The 16523-nt window shown below is 48.2% G+C and overlaps 1 protein-coding gene across 1 annotated transcript in view; it reads left to right on the top strand.

Moving 5' to 3' along the window:
• The first annotated feature begins 3846 nt into the window (after window positions 1–3846).
• The window catches only part of FBXL17 (F-box and leucine rich repeat protein 17), a 573691-nt gene continuing 561014 nt past the window's right edge, over window positions 3847–16523 (top strand). The window contains exons 1-2 of the mRNA XM_049769100.1: window positions 3847–4412; window positions 4509–4917. Of these exons, the coding sequence (XP_049625057.1) occupies window positions 3847–4412; window positions 4509–4917 (975 nt within the window). The remainder of the gene's footprint in view (window positions 4413–4508; window positions 4918–16523) is intronic.

The following is a 16523-nucleotide window of genomic DNA, read 5'->3' as shown; positions in this document are numbered from 1 at the left end:
GGAGGTAAGGCGTTTGCCTTCCATGCAGGACGGTTGTTCGAATCCCGGCATCCCATATGGTCACTGGAGCCTGCCAGAGGCGATTTCTTTTTTTTTTTTTTTTTTTGATTTTTGGGCCACACCCGGTAACGCTCAGGGGTTACTCCTGGCTATGCGCTCAGAAGTTGCTCCTGGCTTGGGGGACCATATGGGACTCCGGGGATCGAACTGTGGTCCGTCCAAGGCTAGTGCAGGCAAGGCAGGCACCTTACCTCTTGCGCCACCGCCCGGCCCCCAGAGGCGATTTCTGAGCATAGAGCCAGGAGTAACCCCGGAATGCTGCCGGGTGTGACCCATAAACAAAAACAAACAAACAAAAAAAACCAAAAACAAAAAAGTTTAGGTATAGGCTTAACTAAATTCTGTTGGGTCAAAATCAAAGTGTCAGCAAAGCTGTCCCCATTTTGGCTGGCAGAATTCAGAATCTTGTAGTATTGAGAGTGGAACTTCAGGCATCAGCCAGGGAGCTCTGAGTTTGACATTACCTGATGTTTCTTCCCAACAAGTTGGGAGTTGACTTATTTTTCAAGGCCAAGATCAGAGTATTGTTTACTGTTTGAATCTGACTTTTGCTCTATTCATTACAGGAATTTTTTTTGGGGGGGCCCACACCCTTACTCCTGGCTCTCTGCTCAGAAATTGCTATTAGCAGGCACGGGGGACCATGAGATGCTGGGATTTGAACCACCATTGGTCCTGGGTCCGCCGCTTGCAAGGCAAATGCCCTACTGCTGTGCTATCTCCCTAGCCCCATACTGTAAATTTTGGGGGGCCCCCCAGAGAACAGGGGCTAAGGCCCTTCTTTGCATACTGCTAGCTCTGGATGGATTCCCAGAACTGCATATGTCTCCTAAACTGCCAGATTGGGTCCAAAGCTGACCCAAATCCCTCTATTTTTCTTCTTCCAAAGAGTTCTGCTGGACCTAATTTTTTTTTTAAATTTTGGTTTTGGGCCACACCCAGCAGCACTCAGGAGTTAATTAATCTACCAACAGAAATGACTTCTGTCAGGCTTGGGGACAATATGGAATGTTAGAGATTGAACCTGGGTCTGCAGCATGTAAGGCAAATGCTCTCGCTATAGCTCCAGACCCCATATCCTATTATTTTTTAAATTAATTTCTATTTGGATCACATGTGGTTGTGCCCAGGTCAATTCCTTTTTTTAAATATATATAAAATCTTTACTTAAGCACCATAATTACAAAAAGATTATTTATAGTTTAGTTTCAGTCATAAACAGAACACCCCCCTTCACCAGTACAACATTCCCACCACTGATGCCCCCGATCTCCATCCTTCCCCCACCCCTGCTTGTATTTGAGACAGGCATTCTACTTCTCCCATTCATCAACTCTGTCATGCTAGTTGTTAGTGTAGTTATTTCCCTAACAGCACTCACCACTCTTTGTGGTGAGCTCCATATTGTGGGCCTGTTCTTCTGGTCCTTTACTCTATTGTCTCTGGGATTATTACAATAATGTCTTTACTCTTTTTTTTAAAGCCATAGATGAGTGAGACTATTCTTTTTTTTTTTTTTTTGCCACACCCGGTGTTGTTCAGGTGTTACTCCTGGCTATCTGCTCAGAAATTGCTCCTGGCAGGCATGGGGGACCATATAGGACAACGGGATTCGAACTACCACCTTTGGTCCTGGATCGGCTGCTTGCAAGGCAAACGCCGCTGTGCTATCTCTCCGGGCCCCGAGTGAGACTATTCTATGTCTATCTCTCTCCCTCTGACTTACAGATTCCATGAACAAGAGATCACTCTTTGTAACAGGATTTAAGAGAACCTTATGTTAATCAGTTGTCCTAGCTCTCTGACCCATGACCTTTTAAGGAACTCATCTGTGGTCCAAGAGTGCAGAGTTTAAGGCACTTTGTATGTGACTAGCCCTGGTTCTATCCCTGGTACCACATATTGTGGTCCTTAGAGCCTCACTATGTGTGATCCCAGAGCCAAATCAGGAAGGAGTACATCCCAAACACCAATGAGTGTGGCCGTCCAACAAAGCAGAAACGAAGAGCACCTCCTGTGAAGAGTACATGTCGCCCACCCTGGATAATCCCTTTAAAATATAACCGATTAACAGGTTTAGACGCTGGTAAATGCAGTTGACTCAGATTGAGGTCTGTTGACTTCAGTAGAAATCCATTATTGATTTCTATAATTGATAAGAATAATTGATAAGAAAATCAGGTGTGTGACATATATATATATATACACACACACACACACACACACACACACACACACACACACACACACACACCTAAAAATTCTAGTGACTGTCAGTGTTATCTAGGCTGAGGTGGAAGATGAATTCGAATCTGTCATGAGAAGAGCTTTGAGGGAGCCAAGTCCAGGCAGCAGGTAGTTGCACATGCATATTGTGCCTGAAACAAAGTACTCACGATTATAGAAGTCCAGGTATCTTAGCAACATACATGACCATCATGGCTCAAGTGCAATCATTACTATCTTTACCTATGAGTATCTTTGTCCATTTTTATGCTTTGGGGTCATACCCAGTGGTTCTCAAGGTCACTCTTGATGGTGCTGAGGAAACTTATGGGTTCAGGGACCAAACTGGGATTGGTCAAGTGCAAGTGCGGCGCTACCTTCTGTCCTATAGCTCTTATTTGATAAGCAAGTGTCCATTTCCACGCTGGTACAGTGTGCAGCTGCCAAAAGAGAAAGGGTCTTTGCTCAGTGTTTTCAATTCACATACTTGCTTTCAGTTTTTCGGTTCGCTAAGTGGCTTGACATCCATTCCAATTTGTAACTATACTATACATTTCATTATTTGATCACAAATACCAATCGAACCCGCTGTCTACATCAGTTTTCACCTTTCGATAATTCATAAACAAGTCCGGAAAACTGCTTGTAAGAAGTGTTGGGGTTGGGGGCCTGCTCGGTGATGACACACATCCTGTGTCTCTTAGCCCCAAGCGACGCCTCTTCAGCCCCACCCCGGGCTCCTTTCCCCTACCTTCCTTTAGCCCCGGTTCACCGCCTTGATCGAGCTTTGGCCGCGCTCCCTCCGTTGCCCGAGGGCAGGCGGCTTCAGCTCCCCGCTTTTCCTAGTCTGCCTCCTCCCGTCTCCCCGGTGAAGGCGGTCCCGCCTGGGCCGGGCTCCGGACTCGGTCGGGGGCCGAAGCCCCCTCTTGGGCCCGCCGGTCGGGGACAGCCAGGCCCGGTGGATCATTTTTGGTCCCCTGGGCCACCGCAGCGGCCGGCCGGTGCCCGGCACGGAGGAGCGCGCCCCGAGTGGCGCCGGCCCGTCCCTGTCCGTTCCTCCGGCCAACGGCCGCCCTCGCCCCGGCGACGGGCGACGGTCCCCGCGCAGCCGGCCGCCCTGGGCGCCTTCCCGGCGGGCCCGGGGATTGCGATTGCGGGCCGGGCCGGGCCTCCGCGTCCGCCGCCGCCGCCTCCGCCGCCTCCGCGTCCCCGCCCCGAGCGCGCCGCCGGCTCCGCTCCGCCCCGCCCCGGCCCGGCCGCGCGTCCCCCGCGCGCGCCGCAGCCGCTCCCGGCCGGGTCGCGGAAGGGCCGCCCGGGGAGGGAGGGAGGCAGGCGGCAGGCGGGCAGGCGGCAGGCGGCAGGGGCACGGCGGCGGGAGAGCGGGCGGGCGGGCGGGCGAGCGCGCGCCGCCCCAGCCGCAGTTGCCACGGGCCGCGCTCGCCCCCTCGGACGCCCGACTCGCGCCCGCCCGCCCGGCCTCCCCGACCCGGCCCGGCCCGGCCCGGCCCGGCCCCGCCAGGGCGCAGCATGTAGCCGCCCGCTCAGCCCCGCGGGCCGCCCATGGGCCACCTGCTGTCCAAGGAGCCGCGCAGCCGCCCGAGCCCCAAGCGGCCCCGCTGCTGCGCCTGGTGCCGCCGCCGCCCCCGCCGGCCGCCCCCGCGCCGCGGCCGCCCCCCGGCCCGCGCCCGCGACTGCCTCCTCCGCGGGCCCTGCATGCTCTGCTTCGTCGTGCACAGCCCCGCCGCGCCCGCGCCCGCGCCCGCCTCCGCCGGCCCGGAGGAGGAGGAGCTCCCGCCGCTCCCGCCGCTCCCGCCGCTCCCGCCGCCCTCGCCGCCGCGGGCCGGGCCCCGCGAGTCCCAGGCCGAGTCCCAGCCCCAGCCCCAGCCCGCGTCCGCGTCCGCGTCCGCGTCCGAGCCCGCGCCCGCCGCCCACCGCCTGCGCGCGGCCCTGGCGGCCGAGGACTGCGCGGCCGCCGCCCGCCGCTTCCTGCTGTCGTCCGCCGCCGCCGCCGCCGCCGCCTCGTCGCCCGCGTCGTGCTGCCGCGAGCTGGGCCGCGCCGCGGCGGCCGCCTGGGAGCAGCAGGGCCGAGGCCTGCGCCGCGCCGGGGCCGGGGCCGGGCCCTGGCCGTGGCCCGCGCGCCTGCTGGGCCTGGGGCCGGGGCCGGGGCCGGGGCCGCCGCCGCCGCCGCCGCCGCCCGCCGCCCTGCAGTGCCTCCGCGGCAGCGCCGGGCCCCCCGCGCCCGCCGACATGGTGTGCAAGCGCAAGGGGGCCGGGGTCCCCGCCTGCACCCCCTGCAAGCAGCCCCGCTGCGGCGCGGGCGGCGGCGGGGGCGCGGGCCCGGCGCGAAGCCCCGACGCCGGCTGCTGCGGCTGCCCGGGCGCCCACCGGCCCCCGACGCCCGGGGCCCCCGGCGGGGACGCCGCCCCCTCGGCCGCCCCGCCGCCGCCGCCGCCGCCGCCACCGCCACAGCCGCAGCCGCAGCCGCAGCCGCAGCCGCAGCAGCAGCAGCAGCAGCGCGACGGCGGCGACGCGGACTGGCGCGAGCCCCCCGACGACCCCTGCGACCGCGCCCGGGAGCCGCCGCCCGACGCCCCCGACATCAACCAGCTGCCGCCCTCCATCCTGCTCAAGGTGGGTCCGGCGCGCGGGCGTCCCGGGCAGCCAGGGAGGCGGTCGGACGCTTCTGCGCCAGCCGTGGACTTGGGGGCCCGGCCCTCGGGCGCGGAGACCTGTTGCGGGAAAGTCGGCGGCGCCCGTTGCCAGCCGTCGGGCGCCCGCTGGGCCACTTGCGGAGAGCGTGGCTCTTTGGGGGACGGGGTGCGCCCTCCTGCAGCTGTCGGGGCGCCCTCGTGGCACGCAGGACGGATGGCCCGGGCACAGGCCACCGGCCGGGCACGGAGGGCTGCGAGGGGTGAAGCGACTGGGCCAAGGTCACGTGCAGGAAGCGGCGGTGGAAGTGTGTCTGTGAGAGAGAGTGTGTGTGTGTGTGTGTGTGTGTCTGTGTGTGTCTGTGTCTGTGTCTGTGTGACGCATGATGTTGCCTTCCTGCTTCCGAACGCGTGCCAGAGAAGCGCGCGGAAGTTGGCTCCAGGCAGAGACAGGTAGATGGGTGATTCTCCGCTCACGGCGGCAGGTGCCTGGGAGTCAGTGGGGTTGGCCTTCTGCAGCTTCCACACACTTGGGCCCTCCAAGGAACTTCTTTTGGGCGCGCAACAAGATGAGGAGGCGCAGGAGCTGTTCTGAAGACGTTCCTTTTTCTCCCTCCTCCCCAACCCCTGTCCCGCCAATGCTCACTCTCCTGGAGCTTAAGAAAGAGAAACTTCGGGGCCCCGAGAGAAAGTCAGTCCACGGGTGAGGCACAAGTGGGCCGATCCGGCAGATCCGTCTTCAACCGCCTACACCTGTTAAGGGTGGCGAGCCCCACCAGAAGGGACCCCTGGGCGCAGAGCCAGGAGGAACGCCCGAGACGACTGCTTGTGGCTCCCGAACCAAAATTAGTCCAGGCATTTTTCTTTTTGTAAGAGCAACGTCTATGTGATTTCCTTACTGAATCAGTAACTTCATCAGAGTAACTTGTTGCGAGTCGGCACTGCCAGCGATACAGTTGGATACAACTTTTTTGTGTATCTCTGATCCTAGGCATTTAGATCTGTTTCTGTTTACTTGAAAGTAACGTGACAAAAGAATAGGAAACCTTGATGTTTCTTTGTATTAAAATGTAACTATTTAACGTTTTCGGGGAAGGAGGGTCAAGCTACAGGTGTTCAAGGATATTCCTGACTTTGTGCTCAGGAGCCTAATAATGTGCTGGGCCTTGAACCCAGGTCAGTCATGTGCAAGGCAGGTGTGATACTTTCTCTGCTCCTAAATATTTCACTTACAGAGGTGTCAAGAACCTCCTCTCTAGCATCAGGACGTGTGTCTTAGGGCAGTGGGCAATTCTGAGCTCTTTCAATTAATGAATGATATGGGTCAATAAAATATCAACAATTGAGACTCATGGCGATGTATTATCAGAAACAAACACCATCTATTCTACTTTATCCTTACTATCCAAACCATTATTTTCAAAAGATGGGGATTTTTACATAAATAAGTAATAAAGAGAAAGCCCACAACATATACTTACTCATTGGTTGTGTTTTTCACAACTTTTCTGTAGACTCCTGAAAATTCGGTCTAGGAACATTTGGGAATTATCCGTGGCACTTCCTCTGTTGTGTTGGGTTATTAGACTTGTGTAGACTTTGATTTCTTACTCAGAATTTGTCTGAGATTCTTTGAGAGGTCTGGAGAGAGAGTCAGCAGGTAGGGGAGAGTGCTTGCCATGCACACAGCCTGCCTGGATTTACTTCATGCTACTATGTATGTTCCTCGAACCCCAACACCTTCAGGAGTGAGCACAGAGCCAGGTGTGAACCTTGAGCACTGTGAGGAGACCAAAACCGTAAAACCAAAACCCAACCCAACCAACCCAACCAAAGAAAATTAGTTTGAGGGTTTCTAGGTGATGTTCATTCAGGAATTCAGCATGATGTGAGCAATGAATGTTTGCAATGAATTGAAATAGAGGTTTTTCATGTTTCTCTCTCACTCAGGTAGAACTTAGGCTCTTGGTTTCGGGGCAGAGGCTGTGTTGACCTAGATCTTGCTCGCTGCTTTGCCCATTCCCGAGTGCAGTGCCCGCTGTAGCAGCACTCTACATATTTTGGAACCGTATATAGCCTAGTGTCCAGGCAGTATGGGCTGAGACTTGGTGAGTATGTGAGCATGCCATACCACTAAGACAAGTCCGAGTAATGTTTTTCTCACCAGTCCGTATATTTGGAACCACTGTAGAGTCCTGTAAGCAAATGAAATAAAGACTTCACATGACCGTTGAAGGAGTTTTACTCGGAGAAATAAACTTAAGACCCTCTGACAAGTTTTGTTTTTTTTTTTTTTTAAAGTATTATTGGAAGGTTCTTTGCATAGAGAGATTCCAAAGTCATTACTCTTACTTTTAGGAAATGAATCTTGTTTCCCAAACATTGGTTCGGTTCTGTGTCAGCGATGGCGAACCTATGGCATGCATGCCTGCTGTGGCACGCGAAGGCCTTGCAGCTGGCACGCGGGAAGGTCCGCAATTAAGGCATGCGGCTGGGGGGGGGGAGGGAGCGAGTCTGCCCGTGTGCCGGTTTCCGCTTTGCAGCTTACCTGGCAACAGGGCCGGACTGGCCATTGGGAGGATGTGCTGCATTTTGAGGAAATTGTTTGGTTTTGTGCGGCAGTTTGGGCACTCGGACTCAAAAAGGTTAGCTATCACTGTTTTATGTCTAGTACCTTGTTGTCTAGCAACAAGTTATAGTTGTAGAAGAGATAGAGGTGATGGGACTATTTAGGAAAGATATGTGAGGAAATGTTATTTAAAAGGTGGTTTTAGAGGCAGGCCAGAGCAATACTACTGTGAGTAGGCCCTGCGTGGCAGTGATCTGGGTTCATTTCCTGGCATCCCATATGGCCACGTAAGCCTACTAAGAATGATCCCTAAGAGTAGAGACAGGAGTTAGTCCTGAGCACCGCTAGGTGTGGCTCCTCCAAAGAGAAGCTTTTATGAAAAACTTACAGTTTTTATCAGAATAGGACAAAAAACGAAAGAAAAAAAACAACAACAAAAAAAATTCTTATGTTGCTCCATTGGTATATTTCTGGCTCAGTATTAACAAGAAATAACTTATTTGGGCCCGGAGAGATAGCACAGTGGCGTTTGCCTTGCAAGCAGCTGATCCAGCATCAAAGGTGGTTGGTTTGAATCCCGGTGTCCCATATGGTCCCCTGTGCCTGCCAGGAGCTATTTCTGAGCAGACATCCAGGAGTAACCCCTGAGCAACGCAGGGTGTGGCCCAAAAACCAAAAAAAAAAAAAAAAAAAAAAAAAGAAAATAAAAAGAAATAACTTATTTTTATGCTACTAATAGATTTTTTACATTCATTAAAACATTGAAGTAGTGCAAGTGAAGCATTTTACATACAGTTGAATCTTGACCAGTAACTTAACTATTGCTGCCACTTTAGAAGCTTCCATTTGTTTCCAGACCTATGCCGTTGAATATGGTAGCCATTTGCTCCACGTGGGTATGCTAAGTAGTTAACTAGATTTAAAATTAGTAGTTACAGTCTAGAGATCAGCATCATATGTGCCAATATGGGTATTGAACAGATCTCAGAGTATTTTCTTTATTATAAACAGCTCTGGGTAAATCTTCATGGCTTTTTGCATCAATGACATACACATTACATGTTCTGTCATCTTTTTTTGGGGGGGGGGAGGGGGATTGGAGGATACTAGTATAGGTAGAAGTCTTTCTTGGCTAATGAATACATGATTTACTTTATTCTAAAATGCTGCAAAGTATCTTATAGGGTCATATCATACTTTATTTAATTCTATATAAGGATGTTTCTTTCCATTTTATTACTAAAAGCATTGTTTATGGATATTTTTCTGAAGAAGAGATGAGGCTTTGTAGAGAACATAGCTCGCAAGTGTCAGACCTTAGGTTTAATTTTTGATACCAACAACAGACCCAAAATGTTTCCTGGGCATGATTTTTTAGGGCATATTTCAAGAACAGGACATTTCAGTGTTGAAGACTGAGTATATTTAGTTACTTTTATTTTATAATATATATATTTTATTATTTTGGGGGTTATACCTGGCATTGCTCAAGACTTTTTTTCTGGCTCTTCTCAGGGATCAATCCTGGTGGGGTTTGGCAACATGGGCTGGATATTTAACCTGGGTCAGCCTCATACAAGGCAAAATGTCCAAACCACTGTACTGTTTCTCCAGCCCCAGGTGTGTATGCTTCAAAGTATTTTAAACATAGAAAACACATTTTCTGTCTATTTTCTTCTTCCTTTTTTTTGTTTTTGTTTTTGTTTTTTTGTTTTTGAGTCACACCTGGCAGCATTCAGGGGTTACTCCTGGCTCTATGCTCAGAAATCGCTTCTGACAGGCTCGGGGGACCATATGGGGTGCCGGGATTCGAACCGCTGTCCTTCTGCATGCAAGGCAAATGTCCTACCTTCACACTATCTCTCTGGCTCCCAGAATGAATTCTTTTTTTTTTTTTTTGTTTTTTTTTTTTTTTGGGCCACACCCGGTAACGCTCAGGGGTTACTCCTGGCTATGTGCTCAGAAGTTGCTCCTGGTTTGGGGGACCATATGGGTCGCCGGGGAATCGAACTGCGGTCCGTCCAAGGCTAGCGCAGGCAAGGCAGGCACCTTACCTCTAGCGCCACCGCCCGGCCCCCAGAATGAATTCTTATTTGAAATAGTGAGCCTCACTGGAAATCACGATTATGTAATTTAAGAACAGAAGGGACCTCTGAGATCAGCCAGTCACTTCTCACCTATTCATGCAGAAATGTGCCGGAGATCCTCCCTTCTACTCAGGCTGGAGAACTGCAGTAACTCAAAGATGTTTCTGATAGTGAATGAATGGGAGACCCTGGGCTGGAACCCGGTTCAGTATTTCCAGGGTAGAGTTCTTTTCAACAGCAGTTAGTGTAAGAGGGCCTGTGCAACCTTCCCTCTTGGATTTTATGAAAGAGATTCCTGAATTGTGGTTGTGGTGGGGAGTGAGGAGCTTACACAAGATGACTTCTAAACCATCATGCGTCAGAGGCTAATTTTATAAGTGGGTCGTAGGGTTGTGTTGTGGTCTTTAAATATAAGAAACATGAGAAGCAGGGACTAGCTCTTCAAAGGTCAGTGTTGGAATAGCACATTCTGGAGTATGTAAGGCTGTTACTCTTTGGTTAATGGATTGCTTTGGACAGTTTTAATAAGCAACTTTGGTTTGCTACCTGTTGCCTTGTTGACTTTAAGCAACTCTTCCTTTTGAGGGCATAGACTTTGATGTTGCGAAACAACTATGTAGCAGTTTTATCAAATGATAGCAGATATCTCAGAATTATTATCCGGGCACTTGGGTATTTTGGATCTATACTTAAATTTTAGAAAATGTTTCTTGTTTAAATATCTTACTCTCTGACACTGCATCTACACTAGATGAGAAAACCAGTCTGTTCTCTTTATTAAAAACTGTTTAATAATACATGTATTCCTGGTAATATGCCACTAGTTATCAAATCTTTATTTTTACAGTTTTATTACCAACAGGTTGCTTTAATAATCAAGAAAGGTGTGTGTATGTGTGTGTGTGTGTGTGTGTGTGTGTGTGTGTGTGTCTACATCAACAGGTTGCTCTGGTATCAAGAAGGGTGGTGTGTGTTTTGAACCACACCCAGCAATACTCAGGGTTACTCCTGTCACGGCTCTGGGTACCATAAGTAGTACTGGGGATTGAATTTAGATTGGCTGTCTGCAAGTGCCTTACCTTTTTACCTCTGGGCCTATTAAGGAAGATTTTTATTTCTATTTTTGTTTTTGGACCTTGCTCTTTGCTCAGGTATCACTCTTGACTGTGCTTGGTGGACCAGTAAGGGGTTCTGGGGTTTGAACCTGGCTCAGGCATTTGCAAGGTAAGTGCCCTAACTGTACTACTATCTCTCTGGCCCTGAAGGAAGATTTTGTTTGTTTGGGGGGCATGCTCAGGGCTTATGCCTGGCTGTGCATTCAAGAATGACTCCTGGCAGATTGAAGGGCCATGGGATGCCGAGATGGCACCTCTGTCTTGCTGCATGCAGGACAAGTGCTCTACCCATAGTACCTGCTCCAGCCCCTGAAGGAAGGTTTTTTTTTTGTTTTTTTTTTGTTTTTGGGCCACACCCCCGCGATGCTCAGGGGTTACTCCTGGCTGTCTGCTCAGAAATAGCTCCTGGCAGGCACAGGGGACCCTATGGGACACCGGGATTCGAACCAACCACCTTTGGTCCTGGATCGGCTGCTTGCAAGGCAAACGCCGCTGTGCTATCTCTCCGGGCCCAGGAAGGTTTTTTATAAGATAAATATACTTGGAGAAAAAGCTATAGTTTTTGTTTGTATTTTGGTGGTTCTAGGCAATCCTGATGCATTTTTTACAAGTAGAAATATAAGTCAGGCAGTTAAAGGAAAATGGACTGCTTTTTCTAGCTTTCTAGATTCCTGGTAGGTGAGAGGGATAAGGTTGGATGTAGCGTTTCATGAATGCTTGAGTTAGGATTTTGGTATTTGATAATCTCTGAAATAGGTTCCAGCTTTGGCTGTAGACAGTGCTGAAATAGTCTCCATAGGAAATCCGAGGCTTTTCTTTGAAGGTTGGTGAGTAGTAACTAGTTTCCTGAAAGGTGAGATTTGTTTTCTTTTCCTTGTACGCCCATACATTTTGATGCTTTATATAAAGAGAGCAACTGTAGGAGGTCTCCTTGAACTCTTTGAGAACGTAAGGGAAGTGAAGGCAAGTACCCTTAATAGTAGTGCAATTGTTTAAGGGCGGGGACTGTGACTCAACGTAGGGCACTTAGCTAGCACCCGGAGATCTCTTTAACTACCATAAAATTTATAGTCAAAGGTGCTTATTGTTGGCTGCATACCCTATTTTATGGTTACCAAGTATTTACCTAGATTTAGATTGGTTTGCATCCTAAGTGTTGTGGTAATGGCCACTGTGTAGAGAAAAGAGTGAACTGCAATACACTGATTGTTTGTAGAGCACATACAAACATATATGTTGATGTATTCATTCTCTAGCACCCTCAAGAGAGGGCCTTGGGGCAGCCATACCTGTATCGGTGACGATATGAGTAACCACATCTTAGCTCCTAAATACTGTTTCTGCTGATTGGGATTAGTGTGTCTTGGAGAATTTGTGTTTCCAGATCTGGGAAAAGGAAAGAAGATAATAAATGCCAGGATACAAGAAAGTGCCAAAAATAATGGACATGTTGGAAGGGCACAGTATTGTATACTGTCTTCTCTCCAAGTACTTGGTGCTTGCGATTTCTAATCGAATTCTATAATTGGCTTTGGAATAAAGCTGATTTTTGTTGTTGTTAAATTTTATGGGGTTTTTGCTCTAGAATAACTATATGATGATTCTTGGGGGGGTCTATTAATTTGTGTCCTTGGGTTGACTTTCCAAGTCATGCTCACGAGGGTCTCTGCCGATCAGGGACTGCGCCTGGTGACTCTTGGCCCAGTGGCTAATGACTCAGTGCGAGGGGTTAAGGTGCTGTGGTGCTGGGTTCACCCAGGCCACTCGTGCTTGGAAACACCGCTTCCAAAACCCTTCCACACCCCTGTGCCGGAGCTGCATTTGCTGATGCTTGGTGTCCTCCAAGGCTGTATCTGCTCTTACTTGGGGACTACCAGGGCTGCATCTGCTTATGCTGAGATCCCTAGAGCTGTATCTCTTCATATTGGGGACCATGTATGTGTGTGGTGCCAGGGCGTCTCCCTCATGCAAAACATTAACTCTTTCTCTGGTATTTGTTTTAATAAAGTATACTAAATTATCTTAAATTATAGACAACATGTTTTAGAATCTATGACTTTTCTATGATGATATCTTAGAAAAATTCAGAAACAAATTTTGTGCCTCTGTTTGAAATAGCACCGTATCTAACACACCAGTATTTCACTTTCAACCATTTTCAGCACCAATCTTTAAGAAGGAGAAAATAAAGGCGTATATGAAAAGAATTGAAAAGACTAGAAAAGTTGGACTTGCATGAAAGACAAGAGATTTTAAAGATATGTATTGAATTTATAGGCTATTATTTCGTGTTTCAATAAAATCTATGTGTTGGATGTGTGTTTTAGAAATTCAAAAGAAGGGCCGGGAGAGATAGCACAGCGGCGTTTGCCTTGCAATCAGCCTATCCAGGACCTAAGGTGGTTGGTGCGAATCCTGGTGTCCCATAGGGTTCCCCGTGCCTGCCAGGAGCTATTTCTGAGCAGACAGGCAGGAGTAACCCCTGAGCACCACCGGATGTGGCCCAAAAACGAAAAAAAAAAAGAAAAAAGAAAAAAGAAAAAGAAATGCAAAAGAAGATTATAGAATGATAGACATAGACTGTTAACTCAGCTTTTAAATATATTTGCCCATTTTAAGTGTACAGTGTAGTTTTAGTAAATGTACAGTTAGTAAATGTCATTTATTTTTTTGTTCAACTTTGGTGCAACACCCAGCTGTACTCAGGACTTACTCCTGACTCTGTGTTCAGGAATCATTTCTGGAGGACTTGGGGACCATACAGGATATTGTGAACTGAACCCAGGTTGGTCACATGCAGGGCAAATGCTGTACTACCACTCCAGCCCCAACAGTCACTTAAAACAGGTATTTAAAACTACCTTCTTAACTTTTTGGCTTTCTGTAATTTAGTGTGGCTCCCAACATTATCCACTGATGTTTTCTGCTTTTACAGTTTTGTCCCTTTTGGGGGGGTCGTGAGTCACCCGGTGGCGTTGATGGTTCCTCCTGGCTCTGTGCTCAAAAGCTCCTGGCAGGCTCGGGGGACCATGTGGGAGGGATGCTGGGATTTGAACCATTGTCCGTCTCGGGTCGGCTGCTTGCAAGGCAAATGCCCTACTGCTGTGCTTTCTCCAGCCCCCAGTTTTGTCTTTTCTAGAAACTTTATGCAAATAGCATCGTGCATGATGTGACCAGGGGATGCTGTGTTGCATCTTCAATGCCTCTGGTGATACCTAATACAGATCCAGGTACCCAGGAATAGTCATGGAAAATAGCTGAACAAATTATATTTCTTAAATGCTTCTATAACTTGGTTTTAGCCATTTTCCTCATAATCTTTAACTCATTTTTCACAGTGCTATATGATAGCCAATGGGATTTTGTTTTCATTTAGAAATGAAATGGCTCAATGTAAGTGTTGGTTTGCTAGATATATTTCTTTATACACCTTTTTTGTGCTGCTAGGCATGAACCCGGTTCTCATGCATACAAAGCACCTGTTGAGCCATATCTCTGCCCTCTAGTTTTTCTTTATTATTGCTTTTTGGGCCACTATCGGCAGTGCTTGGGCCCATTCCTGGCACTGTGCGCAAGAGTAACTCTTGGTGGTGTTAGGGACCCACGTGTGATACTGAAAACTTGAACCAAGGTTGAGCATGTACATACAAAGCAAGTGCATTACCTCCTGTACTGTCTTTCTAACTTTGGATCATCTATCTTTAAAAGTATTGTCAGGTTCTGTGAGATAAGTATGTGAAAGCCTTAAGTTACAGTGTGCTGTCTGGAAGTTTACTAATCTGAATATCTTCTCACATTAAAGGAAAGAACCTTTCGTGACTTAAGAAATCTTTGAGTAGTGACCTGGTAATGATGCAATAATATCAGTCATTTCATTTTTTTGTTAATTGGCACATTTTGGTTGATGGATAGTTGTTAGATCTGCCAGTAAGGATCAAGAATATTGGACTTCTCATGAGAAGAGAGTTGTATCTTCATTTGGCCACCTATTCCATCATGTGTGATGCACTGTGACTACCTGCTTTTCAGCCTGATTGTAGTTAGGAGGAGTCAGGTACTAAAACCAAGAAGCAGAACAGGAGTTGAGGCAATGTGTACAGATTCCAAATGAGGTCCTAAAAGGCAGCTGCTGCTTGTCTTTTGAAGGGCTTGTCCATCTGGAATAGGAAAGGAAACTAATATGTACCCTCTAAATGAGGGCAGTGATGAAAGAGCAGTAAAATCATCCCTAGATAAATAACTTACATCCTTAGACTATCCATTTAGTCTGGACAGCTGTCACGTTCAAGCCCTTGCTAAGAGGCTTGAATTAAAGTAAGGACATTTCTGACTTGATGCTGTGTTTCCAGTGTTTTCCCCCCACCTTTTTACTTTATTATATATTTTTTTTTAGTTTTTGGGCCACACCTGGTGCTGCTCAGAAGTTACTCCTGGCTATGTGCTCAGAAATCGCTCCTGGCTTGGGGAGACTGGGGGATTGAATCGCTGTCTGTCCTAGGTAAAGACAAACATTGTGCCACTGCTCTGGCCCCCTTTTTAATTTTTATTTTATTTTTTTGTATGTATATATTTATTATAAATTTTTTTTTATTTTAACACCATGATTACAAACATAATTGTGGTTGGGTTTCAGTCATAACAAGAACACCCCCTTTCACGTGCAACCTTTCCATCACCAATGGCCCCGTCTCCGGCCCCTTTTTTTAATACTTTTTTTTTGTTTTTTTGTTTTTTGGGTCACATCTGGCAGCGCTCCTGGCTCAGAAATCACTTCGGGCAGGCACAGGGGGACCATATGGGATGCTGGGATTTGAACCACTGTCCTTCTGCATGAAAGGCAAGCACCTTACCTCCATGCTATCTCTCCGGCCCCAATACTTTTTTGTTTTTCATTCAGTAAATGTATTCAAGACCAGTTCTCGATTTGATACATTATTTGATCACATCAATTCTTGATTAGATATGTTATTTGATCTTTGGAGTATTCTTTCTCCTGGAGTCATTTCCTCCAACCCCTGAATCTTCATGTCTCTCTGTGTGTATATTTTTGTTTGGGGGTATTTAAAAACATTTTTTTTTTATTGAGTTGCTGTGAGATACAGAGTTAAAATGTTGATGGTTGAGTTTGAGTCATATAGTGTTCCAACACCCATCCCTTCACCAGTGCACATTGCCTGTCACCAGTTTCCCTCCTCCTCAGCCTTTATTGTTTTGTGTCACCACCAGGAGAGTCCATCTTGTGGTGCAGGGGACCACATGGTCCATGTGGTGGCCATTGAGCTCTCTTCAAGCTTGGATTTTAAATTTGAATTTTAAATTATTCAGCTAAAATTCAGAAATGCCTTTCAGTAGATACTCTGAAAAAACAATGAATCTGGGGCCAGAGAGATAGTATGGAGGTTAGGTGTTTGTCTTGCATGCAGAAGGATGGTGGTTGAATCCCGGCATCCCATATGGTCCCCTGAGCCTGTCAGGAGCTATTTCTTTCTTTATTTTTATTATAATTTTTTTATTTAAGCAATATGATTACAAGCATGATTGTAGTTGGGTTAGAGTAATAAACAGAACACCCCCTTCACCAGTGCAACATTCCCATCCCCAATGCTACCTACCCCCAACCTCAGCACTACTAATCAGAATCAGAGAATTCTTTTTTGGAGGGAAGGGCCTGTGTTATGCATTCTAAGACATTCCACAATATCTCTGGCTTCCCTTTGATAGTCCACAGTTGTGGCCATCAAAATTCCTACAGATGTTGCCAAATGTCATGCTGTTACCAGCTGTCCTACACACATCATTTTATTATTATTATTATTAT

The sequence above is a fragment of the Suncus etruscus genome, chromosome 2 (genome assembly GCF_024139225.1).
Source record: "Suncus etruscus isolate mSunEtr1 chromosome 2, mSunEtr1.pri.cur, whole genome shotgun sequence".
Classification (NCBI taxonomy): Eukaryota; Metazoa; Chordata; class Mammalia; order Eulipotyphla; family Soricidae; genus Suncus; species Suncus etruscus.
This window is presented reverse-complemented; position numbering and strand designations above follow the sequence as displayed.